This window comes from Budorcas taxicolor, chromosome 19 (assembly GCF_023091745.1).
Source record: "Budorcas taxicolor isolate Tak-1 chromosome 19, Takin1.1, whole genome shotgun sequence".
Lineage (NCBI taxonomy): Eukaryota > Metazoa > Chordata > Mammalia > Artiodactyla > Bovidae > Budorcas > Budorcas taxicolor.
Genome location: NC_068928.1, coordinates 43,965,879 through 43,987,234, shown reverse-complemented (window position 1 = coordinate 43,987,234; position 21,356 = coordinate 43,965,879). Strand labels below are relative to the sequence as shown.

Here is a 21,356-nt window from a genome sequence, read left to right as displayed (position 1 = left end):
CAAACAAATCCTCTGGGAATCTTGTTAAAATGCAGCTTCTAATTCAGTAGGTATGAGATCAGACCCAAGATTCCTCTTTTCTAACAAGCTCCTAGTTGATGGCACTGCTCAGCATGGGGGGAGGCTAGGGAGGGCAGGGAAGAAAGCAGATGGAATCACACTTTGAGTAGCCAAGAAAAATGGCACTGAGATCTAGACACTGAGGGAGGGCTCAGGGCTTAGGCCTCAAAGGAAGAGGCTGTCATCAGCAATGTAAAAAATATATATATATATATATATATATATATATATTCAGGAGATGATATAAGAGGCAGTATAGAATAAAACCAGCCTGACAAGCATCTGGCATGCTTGCTAACCTTTACATTCCCTGATTCTGAGACCATGACAGACATCACTAGTAGATCCCAGCACTATCACCCACTGAACCAAGAGGATGCCTCAGAATCCATCTCAACACGGTACTCCAGGTACCTGGAGTGGTTAACCGGTAGCGACTACCAATTAGATAAGTAACTCTATTTGCTATTCCTGGTATTGTGGTTAAGAGTCTGATTGCCTTTGCTCTGCTCTGACTAGCTCAATGCTCTCAGAATAGCTGATTCCATGAATCTCAGGTACTTTAACACGCTGTCTATAATTTGAGGTAAAGATAGCACTCATTTCCTAGTTCTTTTGAACTTTAAATGCTACTATGAATGTACTAAACTTAGCACAGTGTCTTCCATATAGAAAGTATTCAATAAATGATGACTACTACATAGAAGGATGAATGGAGTGGCTGCACAATTAGAGGGGCTGTGAGTGGTGGGGGTGGGAAAGAGGAAGTCAAGGGAGAGAGAAGACCAAAGACATAAAGGTGGAAAAGAAAAGGTGGACAAAGGCTGTGCCAGCCTGGGGATGGCTGGGAGATTTCCAGCTCTCTTTGGATGGCACTGGGCTCCCTACTGGTGCTATAGCTCATTGATTGGAAGGGGTGGTGGCACTGGTTATCTTGAGGTATCTGAGTTCAGAACTTCTTATCAAAGCAAACGAAGACTTTGAAGTGGTCAAAAATACTGCTGTCTGTCCTTGAAGATTATCACTGAGTTTTATTATCATTCAGTTATTTTACGACTCAAGACGACTGGTAGTAAGGGAAACGATTTTTGTCCATGCAAACTGTGTCTGCGATACAACTTACTGTTGCCCATTGGAAGCTGCTCAGTTTTGCATTAAGTGAATTTATTTCTTGATGGCCTATATTTCTTCTGTTCTTTGGATTCTAGTTTGAATGTCTCACCTTCACTAAGGAGATAAATGAAACTTTTGATGTGTTGATTGTATATTTCTAAAAGTAATTATTCTTCCTGGAGAAAAATATTTTTTAAACATTCTCATTAGCACTGAAGATTGAGCAGAAGGCTTCTAGGACCCTCTGTCCTGGGCAAGCTTTCCCATGTGCTCCTAACACCAGATTACATATGTCAAGTTATTAAGGGATTGTCCCCAATGGCATTGCTTGTTTTACACAAACCAAGTAGATTCATCATGATCCCATATTTGAGCCTGCACACATTTTCAAACAATTATATAGTGAGCTTGTTTAACAAGACATGTAACAACCAAACTCACAAGTACCACACCTAATACTTATCCATTCTTTGATTCAAGAAACTGGATGGTAGGCTACATATGGGCAAGGACTGCACGTGTGCATTTTAGAACTTAGCAAGTGCCTGACTCCTGGTAACCACTAAATACACATCTACTGAGTCAACACAGGAATGAATAAGCTTAACTAGCATTGATTAAGCACTTACTACATGTCAAGCACTATTTTAAGCCTTTTGCTTGAATTAGTTTGTTTAATTCTCCAACCAGTCTCGCATGGTAAATATAACCACTATCCTCATTTACAGATAATACACAGAGAGGCTAATTAACTTGCCTAAGGTCAACAGCTAGCAAGGGGCTGAGGCAGGATTCAAGTCCACGTAGTCTGGCTCCAAAACCTGTGATCTTGGGTACTTACCATGTGCCAGGCATATCCCTAGGCTCAAGGATACAGAGATAAAAGACCAAACATGGACTCTCTCAAGGAGGTCACAGCCAAGAAAGGAGACAAGTAACAGTAATGTGTTATGCTGTGACAGATGAGAGCACAGCGTGGGGACAGGACTGGCCTGGAATCTGGCTCTCGGCAGGAGGGCCCCCAACCTCAGGTAAGTTCTGAGGCTCTAGGAGGTCATAATATCCAGGGTAGGGGAAGGAAAGGGCACTTGTGCCACAGAAATGGCATGTGCAAAGTCGCAGAGCACGACTGGTCTGAGGACATGAAGACTCTGGAGGCTGGCAATATGAGAGTGTAGGGAAGAATGAGTGGACGTAAGACTCGAGATATAGGAGCCAGACCCAAATCTTGGAAACCTGTATGTGCTCAGGGCAGGAGCTGGGACATTCCTTGGAGGCCTAATAGAATTGTAAGCAAGGGGGACCTCCCTGGTGGTCCAGTGGCTAAGACTCTGAGCTCCCAATGCAGGGGGCCCGGGTTCCATCCCTGGTCAGGGAACTAGGTCCCACATGCCACAGCTAAAAAAGATCCTGTGTGCCACAAGTAAAGGTCCTGGGCAGTCAAAGAAGTAAATAAACATTTTTAAAAAGTATTAAAAAAAAAAAAAAGAATTGTAAGCAAGGGAGTTAGAAGCTCAGATCCCAGGACTTCCCTGGTGGTCCATTGGTTAAGACTCTGTACTCCCAATGCAGAGGGCCAGGGTTCAATCCTTGGTCAGGGATCCACGTGCCACAACTAAAGATCCTGAATGTCTCAACTAAGACCTGGTGCAGCCAAATAAATAAATAAATAAAAATGTTTTAGAAAGGGCTTCGCTGGTGGCTTAGTGGTAACGAATCCACCTGTTAATGCAGTAGACACAAGTTCAATCCCCGATCTGGGAAGATCCCACATGCCTTGGAACAACGAAGTCTGTGCACCGCAATTGTTAAGCCTGTGCCCTAGAGCCCTGGGACTACAGCTACTGAAGCTCATGTGCCTAGAGTCCACGCTCTACAACCAAAGAAGCGATCGCAATGAGAAGCCCAGCTCACTGCAACTAGAGTGGCACTCCTACTTGCCGAAACTAGAGGAAAATCCATGCAGCAATGAAGACCAAGCACAACCAAATATAAATAAATAAAATTATTTTTTTAAATATTGAAAAAAAAGGAACTCTGCCTACTCCCCAGCCCTCAGGACACGAAGCCCAGTACACTTAATTGCCTACAAGTCACATCTCATACCAGAGTTCCCTGGGAGGCCTAGACCTGGAGGGAGAAGCTAACTGATTCTGGGACACATCCAGGGCCACCTGGAGCAGTGGCCAGGCATCCTCTCTCCCTCCTGTGCAGGATTCCTGCTGTCACCCCCACTCCCCAAGCACCACTGCTGTGGCCACCTCAGGTGCACGCCCTCCTGTCAGTCACATGCCAGGTAAGGCCAGAGATGAGAATTAAGTATCCTTCCTTCCTACATCCTTTTGCGGCCCACCCTCTGACTCCACCATCCCCAGCAACCACAGAGCCTGGCACACTCCAGGCCACAGTCAGAGGAAGGAGAGTAGGGAGACCGGAGCTCCCTGGGGGAGCCAAGGCTCCAGGCTGTACCCTCCCCTCCCACCAGGCTGAGGTTGGTGATTAGCCGGGTTAATTATATCCAAGCCATTTCCGATTGGCACAAGCCCACCCACCCACAGAGCTGCCCAGAGGCGTGTGGGCCTGGCCCAGGGTCAGGATGCTAGGGCGCCAACTACCCTGGGAGGGGTCCGGACCCCTGCAATGGTCAGATGGAGGGTAGAGGTCCTCCCCTCTCCAGGACCTCCTTCTCTGTCCCTCACCTCAAGTCTCCTTCTCATTACTTCCTACCCCTATCCTCCTTTTGGCTCACCCCCACACAAACCCCATTCCCTCCCCTCCCTTCCTCTCTCCCCCCAAGGTCTGGAATGAAATCACGGGGCTCTGAGTTCCGCACGAGGCACCGACATAAACACTCTGATTGGGGCTAATTATAAGGGCCAGGTTGGGAGGCTGGAGCCTTCAGAAAACTTGGCTTTCAAACAAAGGGCCCAGGGCTCAGCCCCCAGCCCACGCCGGCTCCTCTCCAGGCTAAAGAATAGGACAGTCCCAGGCCATAGGCAGTCCTCTCTAAACCCAATCAGTGGCCTGTGATCTTGTTCCATGTCCCAGGTCCTATCTTGTCCTTTCTTGGTTGCTGTCACTTTGGTCCTTCCCGGCCCTGAATCCCAGGGCCTTCCCAGGTGGCCTGGACCAGCCACAAACTTACAGTGGAAGGCCAGGCAGCTGGGGAGAGGCTCTCAGGCTGTGAGTTTGGGGACAGGGCTGAGCAGAGGGAAGGGGGGAGGCGCCGGGGAAGCCAGCTGTGACAGCCCTAACCCTAATTAGCCAGCTTCAAAGCCAGCCAGAGAGAGAGCCGGCGCGTGTGTGTGCCCTGCTCACTCAGGCAGGTAAGACATTTCTGTCCTAATCAGAAAAGAGAGAGGGAGAAAACCGCTGCCCACCTCCACCCTGGGGATCCTCTAGATCGTGAGCAGGTACCCCAAGCCAGGTAGAGCAAATGGGAGCACAGGAAATCATTCTATTTTGTTAAAACTACCTGTAACTGTAAATCCAAAAGCCCTCAAGAGATGCACGTCCTTTGATGCAGTGATTCCATTTTTAGGAATTTATCCTAAGTTTAGAAGATTGCTACAATTTATCGAGCTTCTACAAAGTTAGCTCTTTACATGCATCATCTGACCCAATCTTCACCACGACCTTGCCAGACAGGTACTATCACCTTTTTAACAGATGAGGACTGAGTCTCAGAGGTTAGGAGACATCCACAAGGGCTCACAGCTGGCACTGTGTCGTGTCAACACCTGTAACGTGCCAACACCTGTAACTCCCCACACACGTCTGTCTCTTTCTCCTTTTCTCCCTCAACTATAAAAGTCTTATATGTGTATTACACTGTGTTTCATCTTGATACCTGCAGGAGAGACAGGATCTAGAGAATAATCTGGTTTGGGAGTGTTTCTGATTTTGTAGGTCTGATGGGTTGCCCTACAGAGGCCCCCTTTTCCATAGCAGAGGGAATTACAGATGGAAAGGGGGACACTGGGGTCTGAGAAGGTGAAGGCTGCCCCAGTGATAAAGACTGGATAATATCTAAATCAGGGATTGAAAAATCAGCTTGGGGGCAAGATGGGGGAGGAGATGTGCACAGAAAGACAGATCATACACCCTCTATCAGTTCAGTTCAGTTGCTCAGTTGTTGCTCTTTGTGACCCCATGAATCACAGCACGCCAGGCCTCCCTGTCCATCACCAACTCCCAGAGTTTACTCAAACTCACGTCCATCGAGTCAGTGATGCCCTGCAGCCATCTCATCCTCTGTCATCCCCTTCTCCTCCTGCCCCCAATCCCTCCCAGCATCAGAGTCTTTTCCAATGAGTCAACTCTTCGCATGAGGTGGCCAAAGTATTGGAGTTTTAGCTTCAGCATCAGTCCTTCCAATGAGCACCCAGGACTGATCTCCTTTAGGATGGACTGGTTGGATCTCCTTGCAGTCCAAGGGACTCTCAAGAGTCTTCTCCAACACCACAGTTCAAAAGCATCAACTCTTCATCACTCAGCGTTCTTCACAGTCCAACTCTCACATCCATACATGACCACAGGAAAAACCATAGCCTTGACTAGATGGACCTTTGTTGGCTTTTCAATATACTATCTAGGTTGTTCATAACTTTCCTTTCAAGCAGTAAGCGTCTTTTAATTCCATGGCTGCAATCTCCATCTGCAGTGATTTTGGAGCCAAAAAAATAAAGTCTGACACTGTTTCCACTGTTTCCCCATCTCTTTCCCATGAAGTGATGGGACGAGATGCCATGATCTTAGTTTTCTGAATGTTGAGTTTTAAGCCAACTTTTTCACTCTCCTCCTTCACTTTCATCAAGAGGCTTTTTAGTTCCTCTTACTTTCTGCCATAAGGGTGGTGTCATCTGCGTAACTGAGGTTATTGATACATGCAAAATTGTTTTCAATGAAGTCTGGCCATTGTTTCCCAGGAGAATGTCCAAAGATAATGCAGTTTCTCAGAGGAGTCAGTGGCCCTGGAAGTTTAAGATTCATTTCAAGGTGAGGAGACTATGTCTGGAGAAGGAAGGGACCTACTACAGTGAGCAGTGAGTTTACCAAAGGGACAATGCCTTGGAAATGGTAGGAACTTGGGCTCTGCTCCCCCAGACATGTTCCCCAGGGCACCCTGGAACAGCATCTCCCCAATTCCAGAATCCAGCCCAGGTCTAGGATCTCAACAGCCTCTTGGAGAGCTTTTTGGAATGATCTAAATTACAGATTCCACTGATCCTCACTCTTTGGGGATGCTTAGAAGAATTTTGTCTTGGAAAACCTTAAGTGTTCTTTTCTAAGGGACTTTAAAGGACAAAGAATTTGTAGGGAAAGGAAGCATCTTTAGGAGGGAAGTCTGTGATGGCGGGATTCTCATCAGTGAAGCAGGGAGCCTAGAGGACCAAGCACTGTTGCTCCTTTGTCGGAGGGGGTGCGGGAAGGAGGGCCGGTAGAAAGCTGCTGTGGTCTGACACCTGCCCAGGCCTGGGGGGCTCGGGTGAAGGGCTTTCTTACTTGGCCCTTGATTCTCCACCAGAAAAAGCCTCCCTCTTCCAGACGGAGGGACCAACCCACGCACAAGGGGTTGAGGGAGACCCAGAAATCTAAGAGAGCAGACCTGGCGCTCATGAGTTTAACTAGGTTTTCCCAGCTAAGGAGTGGAGACAGATGCCTCTCCAGCAGTGGCAGTGAGCTCAAGCGGTTCACTTACGGGTCTCTGCTCCACAGCACCTTGTCCTCTAAATCCTGTACACCAGCAGTCCCCAAGCTTTGTGGCACCAGGGAACAATTTTCATGGAAGACAAGTTTTCCATGGACCAGGGTGGGGTGGGGGATGATTTGGGGATGATCTGAGCACAAGACATTTATGGTGCACTTTATTTCTATTTATTCCAGCAGCTCCACCTCAAACCATCAGGCATTAGATCCTGGAGGTTGGGGACCCCTGCTCTACACCCTCACTGTAAGAGTTGTTTCATTAGACCAAGGAGAGCAGCCAGAGAGAAAGTTCCCCACTTTCCCTAAGGTAATTCAGTCTTTGGCTACCCCTCTGGAGAAGGGGAGGGCATCTAAGAGAGGTATCCTTTCCTAGCGAGGCAATTATCTTATTATCTATCCTCTCCCTAGCTGTAAAACCTATTTTTCCAGTTTTCTCAGGTTCTTTTCCTTCCATTGGCAGACTTTGAGGGAGGAGGGTTGAGAAGGATCTTTACCAAAATTCCCTCCTTCCCACCCGGCTCCGGAAAGAAAAAGGTAATTGTTGCTAGTCTACCATCCCCTCCTGCCCTCAGCATGAGGGCCCACTGACAAGTGTACCCAGGGTACAGGGGGCTGGGGGCTGGGAGACAGAGGAGGCTTTTCCCAAATCTTCAGCAAAGACCAGCACTGCTCTTCCCACTGGGCTCCAGCTCAGCCACTGGAAATCACCCTCCCCCCATCCCCCCTTTCGAAAGCTTTGGCCATTCTTTCCGGGAGAGGCGCTCACAATTTGTTTGTAATTTAACTCTTTCCTGCAGCCTTTGTGGGGTTCCTTTAGAATCTTGCAACAAATGGAGCTACAGGGTGGTGCCACCTCCCTGGCCTGCTTCTTTGATAGTGGAAGGTGACTCCCCATTGGGACTTCACACATATCATCACTTGAGAAACGGCTAGTTTTAACTTATACATGGGCCACTGCTACAAATCATCTAGGGGAGGGTTATATATTTTGTGAAGGGGGGTTTTCTGAAATCCCCAGGCTTCATTCAATTCCAAACAAAGCCCCACATACGTGTTCAATTACCACCAAACATTTCCAGATCCCTTCCCCCAACATACGCCAACACTTCGAACTAGGGGTTCTAACTTACTTTCTCCCTTGTCCCAAAGACTGCCAACAAAGGGTGTTAAGGCACCATTTTCCCTACCACCATTTAGCTAAAAAAGCAAGATGGGAACTGGGAACCTCTTCTCCATCCTAGCCTCAACCAACCAGGTCAAGGGGAGATGGAAGGAGGAGGTGTGGTTTGGTTAAACTAATAAAATGTTACAACCCTGTTAAATACAATCAAAGGGCTAGATCTCTAGAAGATAATTAAATGCACTTTATTATGATGATTATTAGCTTTTAATTTGCACTATTATCAAGACACAGGAGATGGTGAAAAGTTGAGTTATGGGGGCAAACTTGTTTCACCCCACCCCTTGGTCTTCAAATCAATCCATTGGAATTAAAATTCTAAAATACTTCAAATATTTGGTTGAGGGAAATGATGTGTATTGGAAACTGCAATTCTCATACCAGCATGAATGATACTTTAAGAAGAGTCTTGACTTTTATTTGGGGGGGTGTAGGGGGAAGACAGAAAACATCTGTTATAAACATTCTATCAATCTTGTGATATAGAATGTCATGTAAACACTCAACCCCATCCCCACAGTCACAAAGAGCCTGCCCAGAGCCTGCGTCCAAAGCAAAAATACCCACTTCTCCCCTCCCCTCCCTTTTCTGGGCAAGTTTGAAAAGAAACCAGTCTTTTGTCAAAGAAAAACTAAAAATCCCACCAGCCCGTCCATCCGTTCCCTCCCTCCAACCCAAGCCATTTTATTGCTTTCTGAAAAAAAAAAAAAAAAAAAAATCCACACGGAACACACAAACCACCCCACAAAGGGCTAACCTGGATGCCACAGGAGATATTCAGTTGGGGGGTGGGGAGGCGGGGAAGAGCAGGCATGGAGCAGACAGCAGGGGAAAGGACAGAGATGCAAGGATATCTCCAGACCTCTACATCTGCCAACTTGATGATGCTCCCCCTAAAAATGGAGGCAGTCAGGATCCGTACTCAAGGTAGTGAGCTGGGGGTGGGGGGGGGGGGGTTGTTTCAAAACACACACCACAAAGCACTTTCTGCCCACTCCAAGAGCACAGGGCAGCGAGTCGAAAAGAAGGAAAAAAGAAGAAAAGTCAGAAGAGAAAGATCTTCCTGCCAGCAGTGGGGTGGGCCTGGGATGGGTGTGTGTTGGCCATTTCTCACTGGATCTCCGTCCTCTCCCCACCACCCCACCCGTCGGTTCGGGTTGGATTTTTTTTTTTTCTCCACGTCTTCATCTCCGTTGGGAGGTTTCCAAAGACGGAGTGAAGGAGACAGCACATGTGAGGAGAGAAAGGGGGAATGGGAAATCAAAACGAAACAAAACGAATCCAAGTCTTGTTCAAAACTACCCAACAGCTTCCATAGGCCCGGAGTCAGTGAGAAAGCTCACAAATTTGGCTTGAGAAGTTGAATGTGCCAACTCCTGTGAGCCAACACCTCTTCCAGCAGGCCCGGCCCTGTCAAAGGGATGGTGTTTGAAAGGGCCCTGAAGAAAGAAGAACCCCTCAGCTCCCCCACCCCCTACTCCTCAGGCCCTGGCGCCCTTGCCCTCCCCCCTCCCCTTTTTTTCTTTTAAATACAAAATATATAATTAAATTTACAAAGACTATTAACAGTTTTAATTACAAACCTGGTGGGGCTGTTGGGCAGAGTTTTCTGTTTTTAAAAAGCGACCTAAAAAGGAAATGGTTTCGATTGTTCTTTATTTAAAAAAATAAAATAAGGAGTCTGTAGGAGCCCCCGCCCCACCCCCTCCCCGCGGGCGGTGAGCGCGCGGTGCAGGCCCGGCCGGGGACGCGGCGCACAAGCGCCGGGCTCACACGGTGGTCTCGCCGTGCCGGCTGTTGGTGAGACGGGTGTAGAACTTCCTCCACGAGTGCAGCGTCTTGCCGGACCAGATCCAAAAGCCCGACGTGATGCCCACGATGAGCGTCATGAGGTATTTGATCATGTAGACGGTGAAGTCGGGAGACATGCGCGGCGTGTAGTGCGCCGGGCACGGGATGGCCAGGCTCTTGCAGTGCTGGCTCACCCACGAGCGCTCCCAGTGCTCTCGGAAGGCCTGCTCGTAGAAGTAGCAGGCGATGACGATGGTGGCGGGCACCGTGTAAAGCACCGAGAAGACGCCGATGCGCACCATCAGCCGCTCCAGCTTCTCCGTCTTGGTACCGTCGTGTTTCATGATGGTACGGATGCGGAAGAGGGACACGAAGCCGGCCAGGAGGAAGGACGTGCCTATGAACAGGTACACGAAGAGCGGCGCCAGCACGAAGCCCCGCAACGGGTCCAGGCTATTGAGGCCCACGAAGCACACGCCGCTCAGCAGGTCGCCGTCAATCTGGCCCATAGCCAGGATCGTGATGGTCTTGACGGCGGGCACGGCCCACGCGGCCAGGTGAAAGTACTGCGAGTTGGCCTCGATGGCCTCGTGGCCCCACTTCATGCCGGCCGCCAGGAACCAGGTGAGCGACAAGATGACCCACCAGATGGAGCTGGCCATGCTGAAGAAGTAGAGCATCATGAAGAGAATGGTGCAGCCCTCCTTCTTGGTGCCCTGCACCACCGTGCGGTAGCCGTCCTCGGAGAAGCGCTCGTTACACACCACGCGCTCCTGGAGCACGAAGCCCGCAATGTAGGCCACCGACACCATGGTGTAGCACCCGGACAGAAAGATGATGGGCCGCTCGGGGTAGCGGAAGCGCTGCATGTCCACCAGGTACGTGGTGACGGTGAAGAAGGTGGAGGCGCAGCACAGCACGGACCAGGTGAGGATCCAGAGGCGCGCAAAGCGCGTCTCCTCCTGTGAGAAGAACATGGAGCCATCCGGCCGCGCCGGCTCGCAGGGAGCCGCGCAGTCGCGCTCGCCCAGGAACTTGTAGCTGAGATAGGACGGCACCTTGAGGACGCGCGGACAGTGGAACGGGTGCTCCAGCGTGGCATAGCGCGGGGGCGAGCCGCCGCCACCCGGGCCGCCCGGGGTGCCCCCCGCACCCGGCTGCAGGCCCGGCGGCGGCGCGGTGGTGAGAAGCGCTGGCGCGCCGTCCTCCGAGTGGTTCTGGCCCACGCAGATCTGCTCCGCGCCGTGGCGAGGGAAGTGCTCGCAGCGCAGGCGCTCCGGCCACTGGAAACCGAACTTGTTCATGAGCGCCTCGCAGCCCTGGCGCGCGCGCTCGCAAATGGAGCGGCACGGCGGGATGGCCTGCTCCAGCACGGTGCACACGGGCGCGTACATCGAGCACAGGAAGAAGCGCAGTTCGGGCGAGCACTGCACCTTTACCAACGGGTAGAACTGGTGCACCTCCAGTCCGGCGTCCTCTTGGTTCGTGTGGCCCAGAAGGTTGGGCATGATGGTCTGGTTGTAGGCGATGTCCGTGCACAACGGGATGGAGATGGGCTGGCAGAAGCCGTGGTCCGGGATGGATATGCCCTTCTCTCCGTGGAATTGGGCCGGCCCGGCGGCGGGCAGTAGCAGCAGCGGCAGCAACAGGCGGGGCAGGGCGCTGCGGGGCCGCATGCTGGCCGCCGCCCCCCACTCGGCTCCCGGGCGCCCCCCCGCCCCCGCCCCCAGCCCGGAGACCGCGCGCCTTCCCCGCCGCCTCCTCGCCGCGGCCGCCGCCTCCCGTGCCTCTTTGCAAACTTTGCTCGCGGCTGCCGAGTTGGGGAGGCCGGGCGGGGGAGGGGGGCGGCGCGCCTGCCCGCTAGCTTGCCGAGGTCGGACTGAGCCGCCGGAGACACAGCGCGCGGCTTGCCCTCTCTTCTCCTCTTCCTCCTCCTCTCGCCTCTCCCCTCCCTTCTCCGCCCAGCGACTCCTTTGTGCCTTCCTCCAGCCCTCACCTCGGCCTCTCCGATCCCAATTAGTCGGTTTCAAGGGGGCCCCCGCCGGCGGCCCCGCCCTCTCCTCAGCCCCCCAAAAAAGGGATCCTTGAAACCGCCCCGTCGAGCTCTAAGCACCATCCCAAAATGTTCTCTCGGCCAATGAGATTTAAACCCGAGGACCAGCCCCGAGGGCTGGATTGGTCAACCACAACATAATGAGATCAGAAACCAGATGCCAACAAAACTTTCCCCCCTCCTTTTGCTTTTTAAAGAGACAAGCTATTATTATATTAAGGGCTTTTTGCTCAACACGGGATTTCTCTGTAGTCTCGGCGGCAAGATTCGGAGACAACATGTTCCTCAGAACTGCGGAGGTCCGCGTCACTCAGCCCTGGATTACTCTTCCCGGGGCCACGGAGCTCTAGGGGTAGAGCCTCTTTAAATTCTTGCCTCCGCGCCTGCTCCTCGAACCTCTCTTATTTCAGTCCAATTTTTTAGAACAAGTAAAAAAAAAAAATCTCAAATTTGAAAAAAAAATTGTTTAAGGGAGAGATTTTTTAAAAATTAGCCAACAGTTTACAAAGACGCTTCTCTCAGCCCATTCTCATGGCATCCAGACAAGTTTCACGTCGCTCTATATGTAGACCTCTAGGGGTTTGCCTCGCTCCTTCCTCTACTACTGCTGCTGCTAAGTCACTTCAGTCGTGTTCGACTCTGTGCGACTCTGTCCCCAGTCCCTGGGATTCTCCAGGCAAGAACACCGGAGTGGGTTGCCATTTCCTTCTCCAATGCATGAAAGTGAAAGGTGAAAGTGAAGTCGCTCAGTCGTGTCCGACTCTTAGCGACCCCATGGACTGCAGCCTACCAGGCTCCTCCGTCCATAGGATTTCCCAGGCAAAAGTACTGGAGTGGGGTGCCATTGCCTTCTCCGCCTCCCTCTACGTGCACCCTTAAATAACCCTCTGAAAAATGAGAGCTTGTCTCTTTAAGAGGCTCTTAAAGGGGCCTGGACTCCGGGGCGTAATTGCCCCGTAGCGAGCACAAAGGAGCCCATTATGGTTCTTTGTGTTCGGTGGCACCTCAAAGTGAGAAAACTCAGGAACTCTGAGGCCCTGAGCTGGAGGGTTGGGGCGGGGGTGGGAGGGGGTGAGATGAAGGAGAATGGCCTAGAGCTGCGGCTTCTCCCTCCCCTTTCTTCCGAGGCAAATCTTAATTATGCAAAGTAAAGTTTAGTTGCCATAACGAGGAGGTCTTAATCGGAGGTTAATGGTAGGGGGTGGGGGATGACGAGCAGTTTTCAGGGAAGAGATGGCTCTTTTAGGCCGTTTGGGGGAATTTTCCTCCTCTCTCTCCACCTCTGCCTCCGCCCCCTAAAATCTTCCAGATATGGTCTCCTGGGAGAGAGGGGAGTTTTACCCAAATCTTAAGTGATTCCACACCAGAAAGGGGTGGTGTGTGTGGCGAGGAAGGAGGCTGGGGGTTGTGGTGGATGAACTGCCCGTCCCCCCAACCCCCCCTGCCCCCCCCCCCTCCCCCGCCAAACACACACATTTCTCTCACCTGACTGGGGGGTGGAAGGCAGTGGCCAGCAGGGTTCCGGTTGGTTTAGAAAGGTTTTCTTCTTTTTTCTTCATTCTTGGATTTTAAGTTTGGTGGGGAGGGAGTTCTGGGGCAGAGAGGGGGAATTTGCATGTAAATCTCCTGGGCCTGGTGTTGGATGATGGATCAATTATTTCTATTGTCTCTCAGTTGGGGGGGGGGGGGGACTTAAAAAGAGGAAAGAAACTTGAGTTTAGAAAATCTCCTTTTCTTCTCTATATGGTCCAAATCCTCCCAGCCTGGCGAGCTGTTTCCTAATTCAATCTAGAAAAGGATTGCTTTAAAAACAAGACAAAAAACCAAACAACAACAAAAAGAAACCCAAAAGGGAAAAAAAAAAGGAGAGAATAGAAAAAAGGAAAGAAAATTCTCAGTCATAGATACAAACAATGGATCCAGGTTTGATAGGACTCAATTTTTTCCCCCTCCTTGGTTGAATGAAACACGGATTTTTAGGTTCTTTACAACATGAAAATTGGCCTTATCATTTCCTGGAGAGGTTGACTTTTCACAGCTTTCGGAAGAAAGAGTTCCTTCAAAATCAGGGAGACTATGCCTTTGCTCTTCCGTTTTGTTTTCATTTCACCCACAAGTCCACCTTCACCCCAGAGCAGTCTAGGGATGGGAAAATTGTGCTGTCTTGCTCTGTGGGGCCCAAACTAAGCCCAAGGTGCTGTGCCTTCAAATCTCCCCTCCTACTCTACCCCTAGGACATCTAGAGCTGGTACCAAGCCTCTGAGCTGAGCAGTGAAAAAAAAAAATGAGTAAGACGTACTCCTCTACTCCACTCAGGAAGCGCTTACAGTCTGATAGGAAATTGAGAGTAAATCTCCAATAGAAATGCAGCATCTTCAATTTCCTTCTAAGACAAACCTGCTTTCCTACCCTAGGGCCAGGCTTGAGTGACAGTTATCCCTTCCACCACCAAGGCAAAGTGGGAGCTGAAGCTGCAAAAAAAGAAAAAAAAAATGAAAGACTTTCGTTCATACAATCAACCTTTCTGTATGCATCACACTTTCACTGGGTTTTCCGATTTTAAACCACTGTGGTAGAGGTTGTGGCCAAGACAGAGAAAAACAGCAGCATCCCTGCCCTTGAAGAGTTGAATTGAGGTGGTTGAACCTAGAGCTTGTCATTAAGAGTAAAATAAGTCAAAAGAAGAAAAACAAATATGTATATTAACACATATATATATAAAATCTAGGACAATACTACTGATGAGCCTATTTTGCAGGGCAAGAATAGAGACACAGACATAGAGAACTGGACTTGTGGACACAGCAGAGGGAGGAGAGGGTGGGAAGAACTGAGAGTAGCGTAATATATACATTAGTTAGTGAAAGTGAAAGTCACTCAGTCCTGTCCTGAGTAACTGTTTGTGACCCCACAGACTGTAGCCCACCAGGCTCCTCTGGTCATGGGATTCTCCAGGCCAGAATATTGGAGTGGGGAGCCATTCCCTTCTCCAGGGAATCTTCCTAACCCAAGGATCTAACCCAGGTCTCCGCATTGCAGGCAGATTCTTTACTGTCTGAGGCACCAGGGAAGCATGATATATATACATTACCATGTATAAAATATGATAATATAGCAACTTATATAGTGGGAAGCATAATTGGGAAGGGAATTTGACTGAGTTGGAGAGGGCAGAGGAGTGGGAAGTTGTGGGAGAGATTCACAATCATCACAGTCACTTAAATGAATGTAAAATGGCCACAGGATTCAGTGCTACAAAGGGAAAGGCGGTGGTGCTAGGGGGCCTCTGTGGTTGGAGTGAGGAGTTAAACAGGATGAAACAAAGGAAGGTCAGCAGGTGTCACACCTACAGGGCCTTGCAGACCAAGTGTTAGGTGAAGAAATATGACCTCATAAACTCAAGGTAGGGATAGGCATTTCAGACAGAGGGAATGGCATGTGCAAGGGTGTAACGTGGTGAAATGGATGGACTGGGGCCACAAGTGTACAAGTACTTTGGCCCTGTTAGGGACCCGTGTATACCCGGGAGAGTGACAGCAGAGGAGGTTTTAAATAAGGCAAGACCTGAGATACTGTGCACACAATCTGGTCTCCTGGAGATAGAGATGCACTGGCATATTTAGGGAAGCAAAGTGTTTTTTCCCTCTTAAGTTTTAGATGGTGTATTTAGACAGTTAGGTGGAGCATGATTTGAGTCAGCTAAGTCAGAGATTCCAGTTAGCAATAGATCATAAGAGATCAGGCAAGAGATGCTGAAAGCGTGAACTGAGCTGAGGCAGTATAGATGAAGAGAGAGTGAAGGAGGAGCCCAACCAATGTTTCTGACTTAGATGACCTGATGTCATTAACCAGGATAGGAAATGCACGGACAGGAAGATAATGAGCACAATCAAGCCAGGTCAAGCCTATATTATGTTCGAAAGAAGACAGTATGTTCAATAGAAGTTGACTATTCTAACACAGGGCTTTCCAAGTCATGCAGTGGTAAAGAATCTGACTGCCAGTGCTGGAGAAGCAAGAGACTCAGGTTAAATTCCTGGGTCGGGAACTCACTCCAGTATTCTTGCCTGGAAAACCCCATGGACAGAGGAGCCTGGTGGGCTACAGTCCATGGGGTCGCAAAGAATCAGACATGACTGAAGCAACTGAGCACACACGCGTGTTCTAACCCAGGGGCTTGGAAGGAGCTCTTGATGGATTTAGATCTAGTACCTTTAGCTGTAGTTGAAGCTATGAGAGCAGCTAAGATCAGCTAGGGAAAGGGGATTGAATGGGAAGACTCAAGTTTTGGGGACATCAACATTTAAATGGGCTGAGGAAGAGGGAGACAGAGAAGGAGCAGTGGGGCCAGGAGACATTCTAGTCAACAGGAGAATGTCCCTGGCTTGTTTTTCCTGGGTCTTGAGAGCCTCAAGTCAGAATTTTTTTTATTTACCTTGTTTCAGTTGTGTGACTGAAATGAGATAGATTATGGCACTTGCTTGACCTAATGCTAGGCAAAAAGCTTGGTAAGTAATAGCTATTATTTTAATCCAACAAATTATTGAGCATCTACTATACGCAAAATAGACTAAGTCTGCAGAGACCTAGGCTGCAGGTTCAGGGACTTAAAGTCTAAGGGGTGATGGTCTGCAGAAAATTGGGCTGATTTTCCTTCCTGAGAAATATTTCTGGTTGGTCTGGGGCTTCCGCAATAGACTGGAAGCCCACGCTACCTCCAATTCCGCTGCCACTTCTGCCCCAAACCCTGGGACACTACTGTCAGTTATCTCTTGGCTTACAAATCTGGTATCTAGGATAATTGTTGAGTGCCCACTGGAAAGATGCCACCCACTCTCTTCAATGGGAGCAGAAGTCTCAAGTCGACAGGAGAGCAGAATAAATAGCTGGTGGAGAGGAAAGAAGTCTGCTCTGGGGCTCAGAATGTGTTGGGGTTGCAGGCTTGGCTCTACCCACACCTATTGAGTGACCTCAGGCAAGTCATTTTCCTTCCTTAGCATCATCTGCCTTATCTGCATGAGGGGATTATTAAAAAAAAAACTACTAATTTTACTTTTGGGCCAGATGTAGAGGGCTGTGAAAATAATACTTTGGGATTATCACAGCTGTCCTTACTAGGTGCCTCCTGGACAAGGTGAAAGGCTTGTGTGCTAGAGCCAGTCAACAATAGCCAACACACCACAGGGGTACTGAGAGCATAGGGAACTTCTCCCAGCTAAGGAAACCTGGGTGGCTGGGCGGGGAGGAGTGGTCTGCCCACTCTTACAACACAGCCAGGCTTATAGGACCTTAGTTTCGTGACCAGGGATTGAACCTGGGCCCTCAGCAGTGAAAGCACAGAATCCTAACCACTGGACTGTCTGGGAATTCCTTCTGACCTTTCATTTTGCCGAGAAGAAGAGTCCTGGAAATTGCACGTGTCCCTGTCTCCTTGCTTATTTCCCATCAGAACCCCTTCCTTACAGAGAAATCATCCCATCTAGCAGAGTTAGGAGTCCTCCCTTTGTTTCCTCAACCCCGGTCATTAGGTCAGTATTCTTTCCCTCCAGAGGCACTGAGGTCCCTCCACCCTAAAGGGAAGGGGTGTGTATATCTATTCAGGAGGGGGAGGACTGGGGCTGAGCCCTGAGAATGAGGGTCTTCATGCCACAGTGAAGATCCTGAGGCTGGAACTAAGACCCAGTGTAGCCCAATAAATATTTTTAAAAAATACTCTGTTCTCAGTGGGATAGATTCTGGATGCTTGGTGAAAAACAGATTTGAGTCTTCAGAGACTCTACTTGGCTACCCCCATCTTCAACTTACAAGATATTCTCTGCTCTTCCAGAATCTTCCTTTTCTTCTCTGAGCCTGGAATCCACCTTCAGGTGAGATACCAAATTCCCTCTCCCTGAACTCCATCCTCCTTTTAGTTCTCAGAGAACCAGCCCTTCAGGCACAGAATAATCAGGAGGTCTAGGACTCCTGGAACCCCCACTTGTAGATCTCCTGCAGCGCATTTCAGCCTTCCCCCTGCCAAGTTCCCAGGCTGCTCGGCTCTGGGGACAGAGGCGGGTGGGGAATTGGCAGAGTATAGCTCTTATCCCCTTTATCTCTCCAGCACTCTTCCCCCAAGCTCTCTGGATGGCAAAATGGGCCATAAAAGGATTAAACAGATATAACAGATGATCTATTAATTAAGGACTTTAATTAGCCCAGGCCTCGGCCAAGCAAAAGCACAGTGTGGGCTGCTAAGAGCAGACTGGGGGAAAAAACAAGCTGACAAAAAGCAGCGCCGAGTTTCGTTAGCGAGGTTCTTGGGGGTGACTCTGCCTTCTTGGCCCAGGAAATAGGTGTCCCTGGGACTGAATGAGACTCCTGGAAACTTCTAGAACTGCATGTCAAGAGGAGGGGAATGGGGGAGCCTGAATCATTGACTTGTAGATGCGGAGGGGCCCTCAGAGGGGATGAGTATGGGGGTGCTCACTGGGGAAGTAGAACCGAGACAAGTTGCTCCTGGGTTGGGGGCTCCCCTCCTGGGCCTGCAGAGCAGACCCTTCCTTTCCTCCCCATCTCCTACCTTGCTCTCCCCTCACTTTTTCTTTCTTCCTTTCTTTCTTCTTCCCTCTCTCCCTTGTCCCCTTCCCTTCTCCCAGAATTTCTCTCCTTCTCCTCCAGGCTGGGCCACCTCGCCCCCCTCCCCTTTCTCTTTCCTGTAACTTAAGCTGTTGTTGGGAGTTGGAGGAGCTGGGCTGGTTTGAAAGGAGGCCCCACTGCTTTTCAGGGAGGAATTGAAACCATGGAGCTGGGGGTGAGGGGAGCAGAGGGGGAGGGGGGCAACTTGAGAAATCAAAGCGGCTGCAGCTCCATCTGGGAAACCATTGATTTACTAGCAAGGACCTGGCTCTCCAACCCACACCCCAACCCCAGCCCTGTCCCTCCCCCTCCTTCCCTGGACTTTGCTTTGTGGTGATAACTGGGGGGATGAGGAGGCCTGACTCCCTCCCCGAGCCTGAAAGGCTGTTCCTGTCCTAGAAGAACCAGACTGGAAGAGCAAGGCTGCCCCCCCACCCTTGGGGACCCTGGCTAAGCAGGGCTGCAGATGCTTCTAAAGGAGCTGGGTGTGGGAGGGGACCCCCAGGAAGGAGGAAAGCCCCTCAGTCCAGGCAGCCTAGCTTCACAGACTCAGTCCTGCTCTGGCTTGACTTGACCTCCCTCCAGAGATGTGGGGCTGGGCTGGGGGTGCTGACAGGAGGAGGCCACCGCTGCTTCATCTGTTGTAGCCTTTCCCTTGGAATGGGGTAGGGTTTGGGGTCCTGGAGTGGAAAGTAAGAACCAGAAAAAGAAAAGGAAAATCTACTTGAGTGAATTCATTTGTGTTGAAGCTCAGCGTGGGCTGTGGACACCCCTGGGTTTGAAGGGAGACTCAAGGCCATTCTAGGTGGCAGTGCCACCTCCCTCCTCCCCTCCTCGCTGCTCCTTTTCACCTTGCTCTTCCTCTGTCAGGTCCTTAGATTCCTTGAGGTGTAAGAGCTCTCTAAAGGAGCCTCTGCAATGGGAATAGGGTCCCAGGAGTCCTAGACACCACTGCCAGGTGGAAGCAGAGATCAAAGTGAGTCACAATCCCAGGAAATGTTTGTGCAGGTTTTTGACTGACTACCTGGTCCTCCTCAGTTGGGGAGTGGGGTTGGTTTTGTTTTGTTTTGTTTGGTCTGTGCTATGGGCCTGTGGGATCTTAGTTCCCCAGCTGGGGATCAAACCCCTGCCCCCTGAAGTGGAAGCATGAAGCCTTAACCACTGAACTGCCAGGGAATCTCCAAGGGGTGGGAGTTAGATCCCTGGACTCTTTCCCTTGCACACTCACATCACTGGTATTTTTCAGGGTTCAAGCATCCAAAATTCAGGGCTAACTCTCAGGAAGAAGAGGAAAAAGAAAGTGATCGTCGTTCAGTGTGTCCGAGTCTTTGTGACCCTGTGGACTGTAGTCCACGAGGCTCCTCTGTCCGTGGGATTTCCAAGGCAAGAATACTAGAGTGGGTAGCCATTCTCTTCTCCAGGGGATCTTCCCAACCCAGGAATCAAACCTGGGTCTCCTGTATTGCAGGCAGATTCTTTACCATCTGAGCCATCAGAGAAGTCCAGTTCAGCATGTGTCCCCCACAAATCGAAACTTTTTAGAGCTCATAGGACTCTATGGGATGGACCCATCAGATCTCCTGCCCCAGGGCAATATTTCTGTAAGCCTGGAGTCCACAAGCATCAGAGTCAATGGGAGAAGGGCGCCCAGGCAGGATCTGCCTATTAGAAATACAGATTCCTGGGCCCTCCTAATTATAATCCCCAAGTGATTGTGGAATTTTAGTTCCCTGACCAGGGATTGAACTCCGGGCCCTTGGCAGTGAGAGCACAGAGTCCTAACCAGTGGACCCCCAGGGAATTCCTCCCAATTGATTCTTATGCACGGTCTAGAGCTCTCTGTTTTCCAGACCAGTCAATTAGCTTTCAGAGCCCTGGTGAATCTTGGCAGCTGCCCAGGCTTGCTCTGTCCCTCATGGCAAATGGCAGACCCATTCAATCACCTTTCAAAATCTGACCCTGAAGTATCTTTCCAGCAGTGATTTCTCCCACACTTGCCCCATTGTGGACCAGATGGACTAGCCCTTAGCCTCCATTCTCACCTTCTTCTAGGTACCTTCCTGTACTGCAGAGGAAAGCCAAAAACCTGAGCCTCCCTTGCAGCTAGAGTTCTGGGTGCAAAATGCATTCATTCAAGACTTGGAACATGGAAGGGAGATAAGGTGATAAGGCCATGTTCTTGCTGCTCTAGCTATTTCTGCTGGCAGGCAAAGTCCTAGAGATGGGTTTTTTCCCAGCAACAACACTTCATTCAGTCTCTTGATGACAGTAGCAGCCTGGCATCTATTCCTATGGGGCCCTGAGGCTATAGAGGTGTATCTGTGACCTCAGTTCCAGTGGCAGCCTCATCGTGGTTCTCCTTACCTGATTCTGGCAGAGGAGACTGCTCGGAGGCTCATTTCTATGGCTACGTTAGAAAGTCTGCTCCTCCAGTCCCTCTCACAATTTTGCAAGCTCTAATTCCCTGTCGTCTTAGTCTGCTTTGGCCGCCATAACAAAATGCCATAGAGCAAAGGGCTTAAAAAACAGGAATTTATTGTCTCCCTTCTGGAGGCTGGAAGTCTGAGATCAGGGTGCCAGTACAGTTGGGCTTTGGTGAGGGCTCTCTTCCTGGCTTGCAGATGGTGTCTTCTTGCTGTGTGGTCACATGGCTTTCCTTGGCACATACCTGTAGAAAAGAGAAAAATCTTCTTTTCTCTCTTTTTAAAAAATTATGTATTATTTTTATTTATTTGGCTGCTTTGGATCTTAGTTGTGGCAGGAAGGATCTTTGATCTTCGTTGCAGCATGCAGGGTCTTTAGCTGCAGCATGCAAACGCTTAAGATGTGGAATGT

General features: G+C 49.9%; 1 protein-coding gene across 1 annotated transcript; it reads right to left on the bottom strand.

The window, feature by feature from the left end:
• Nucleotides 1-9,751: 9,751 nt before the first annotated feature.
• On the bottom strand, nt 9,752-11,529 carry FZD2 (frizzled class receptor 2). The gene has a single exon (XM_052658339.1). It carries the CDS (start codon nt 11,527-11,529, stop codon nt 9,832-9,834), a length of 1,698 nt encoding a protein of 565 aa, XP_052514299.1. The 3' UTR covers nt 9,752-9,831.
• Between the last annotated feature and the right edge of the window lie 9,827 nt (nt 11,530-21,356).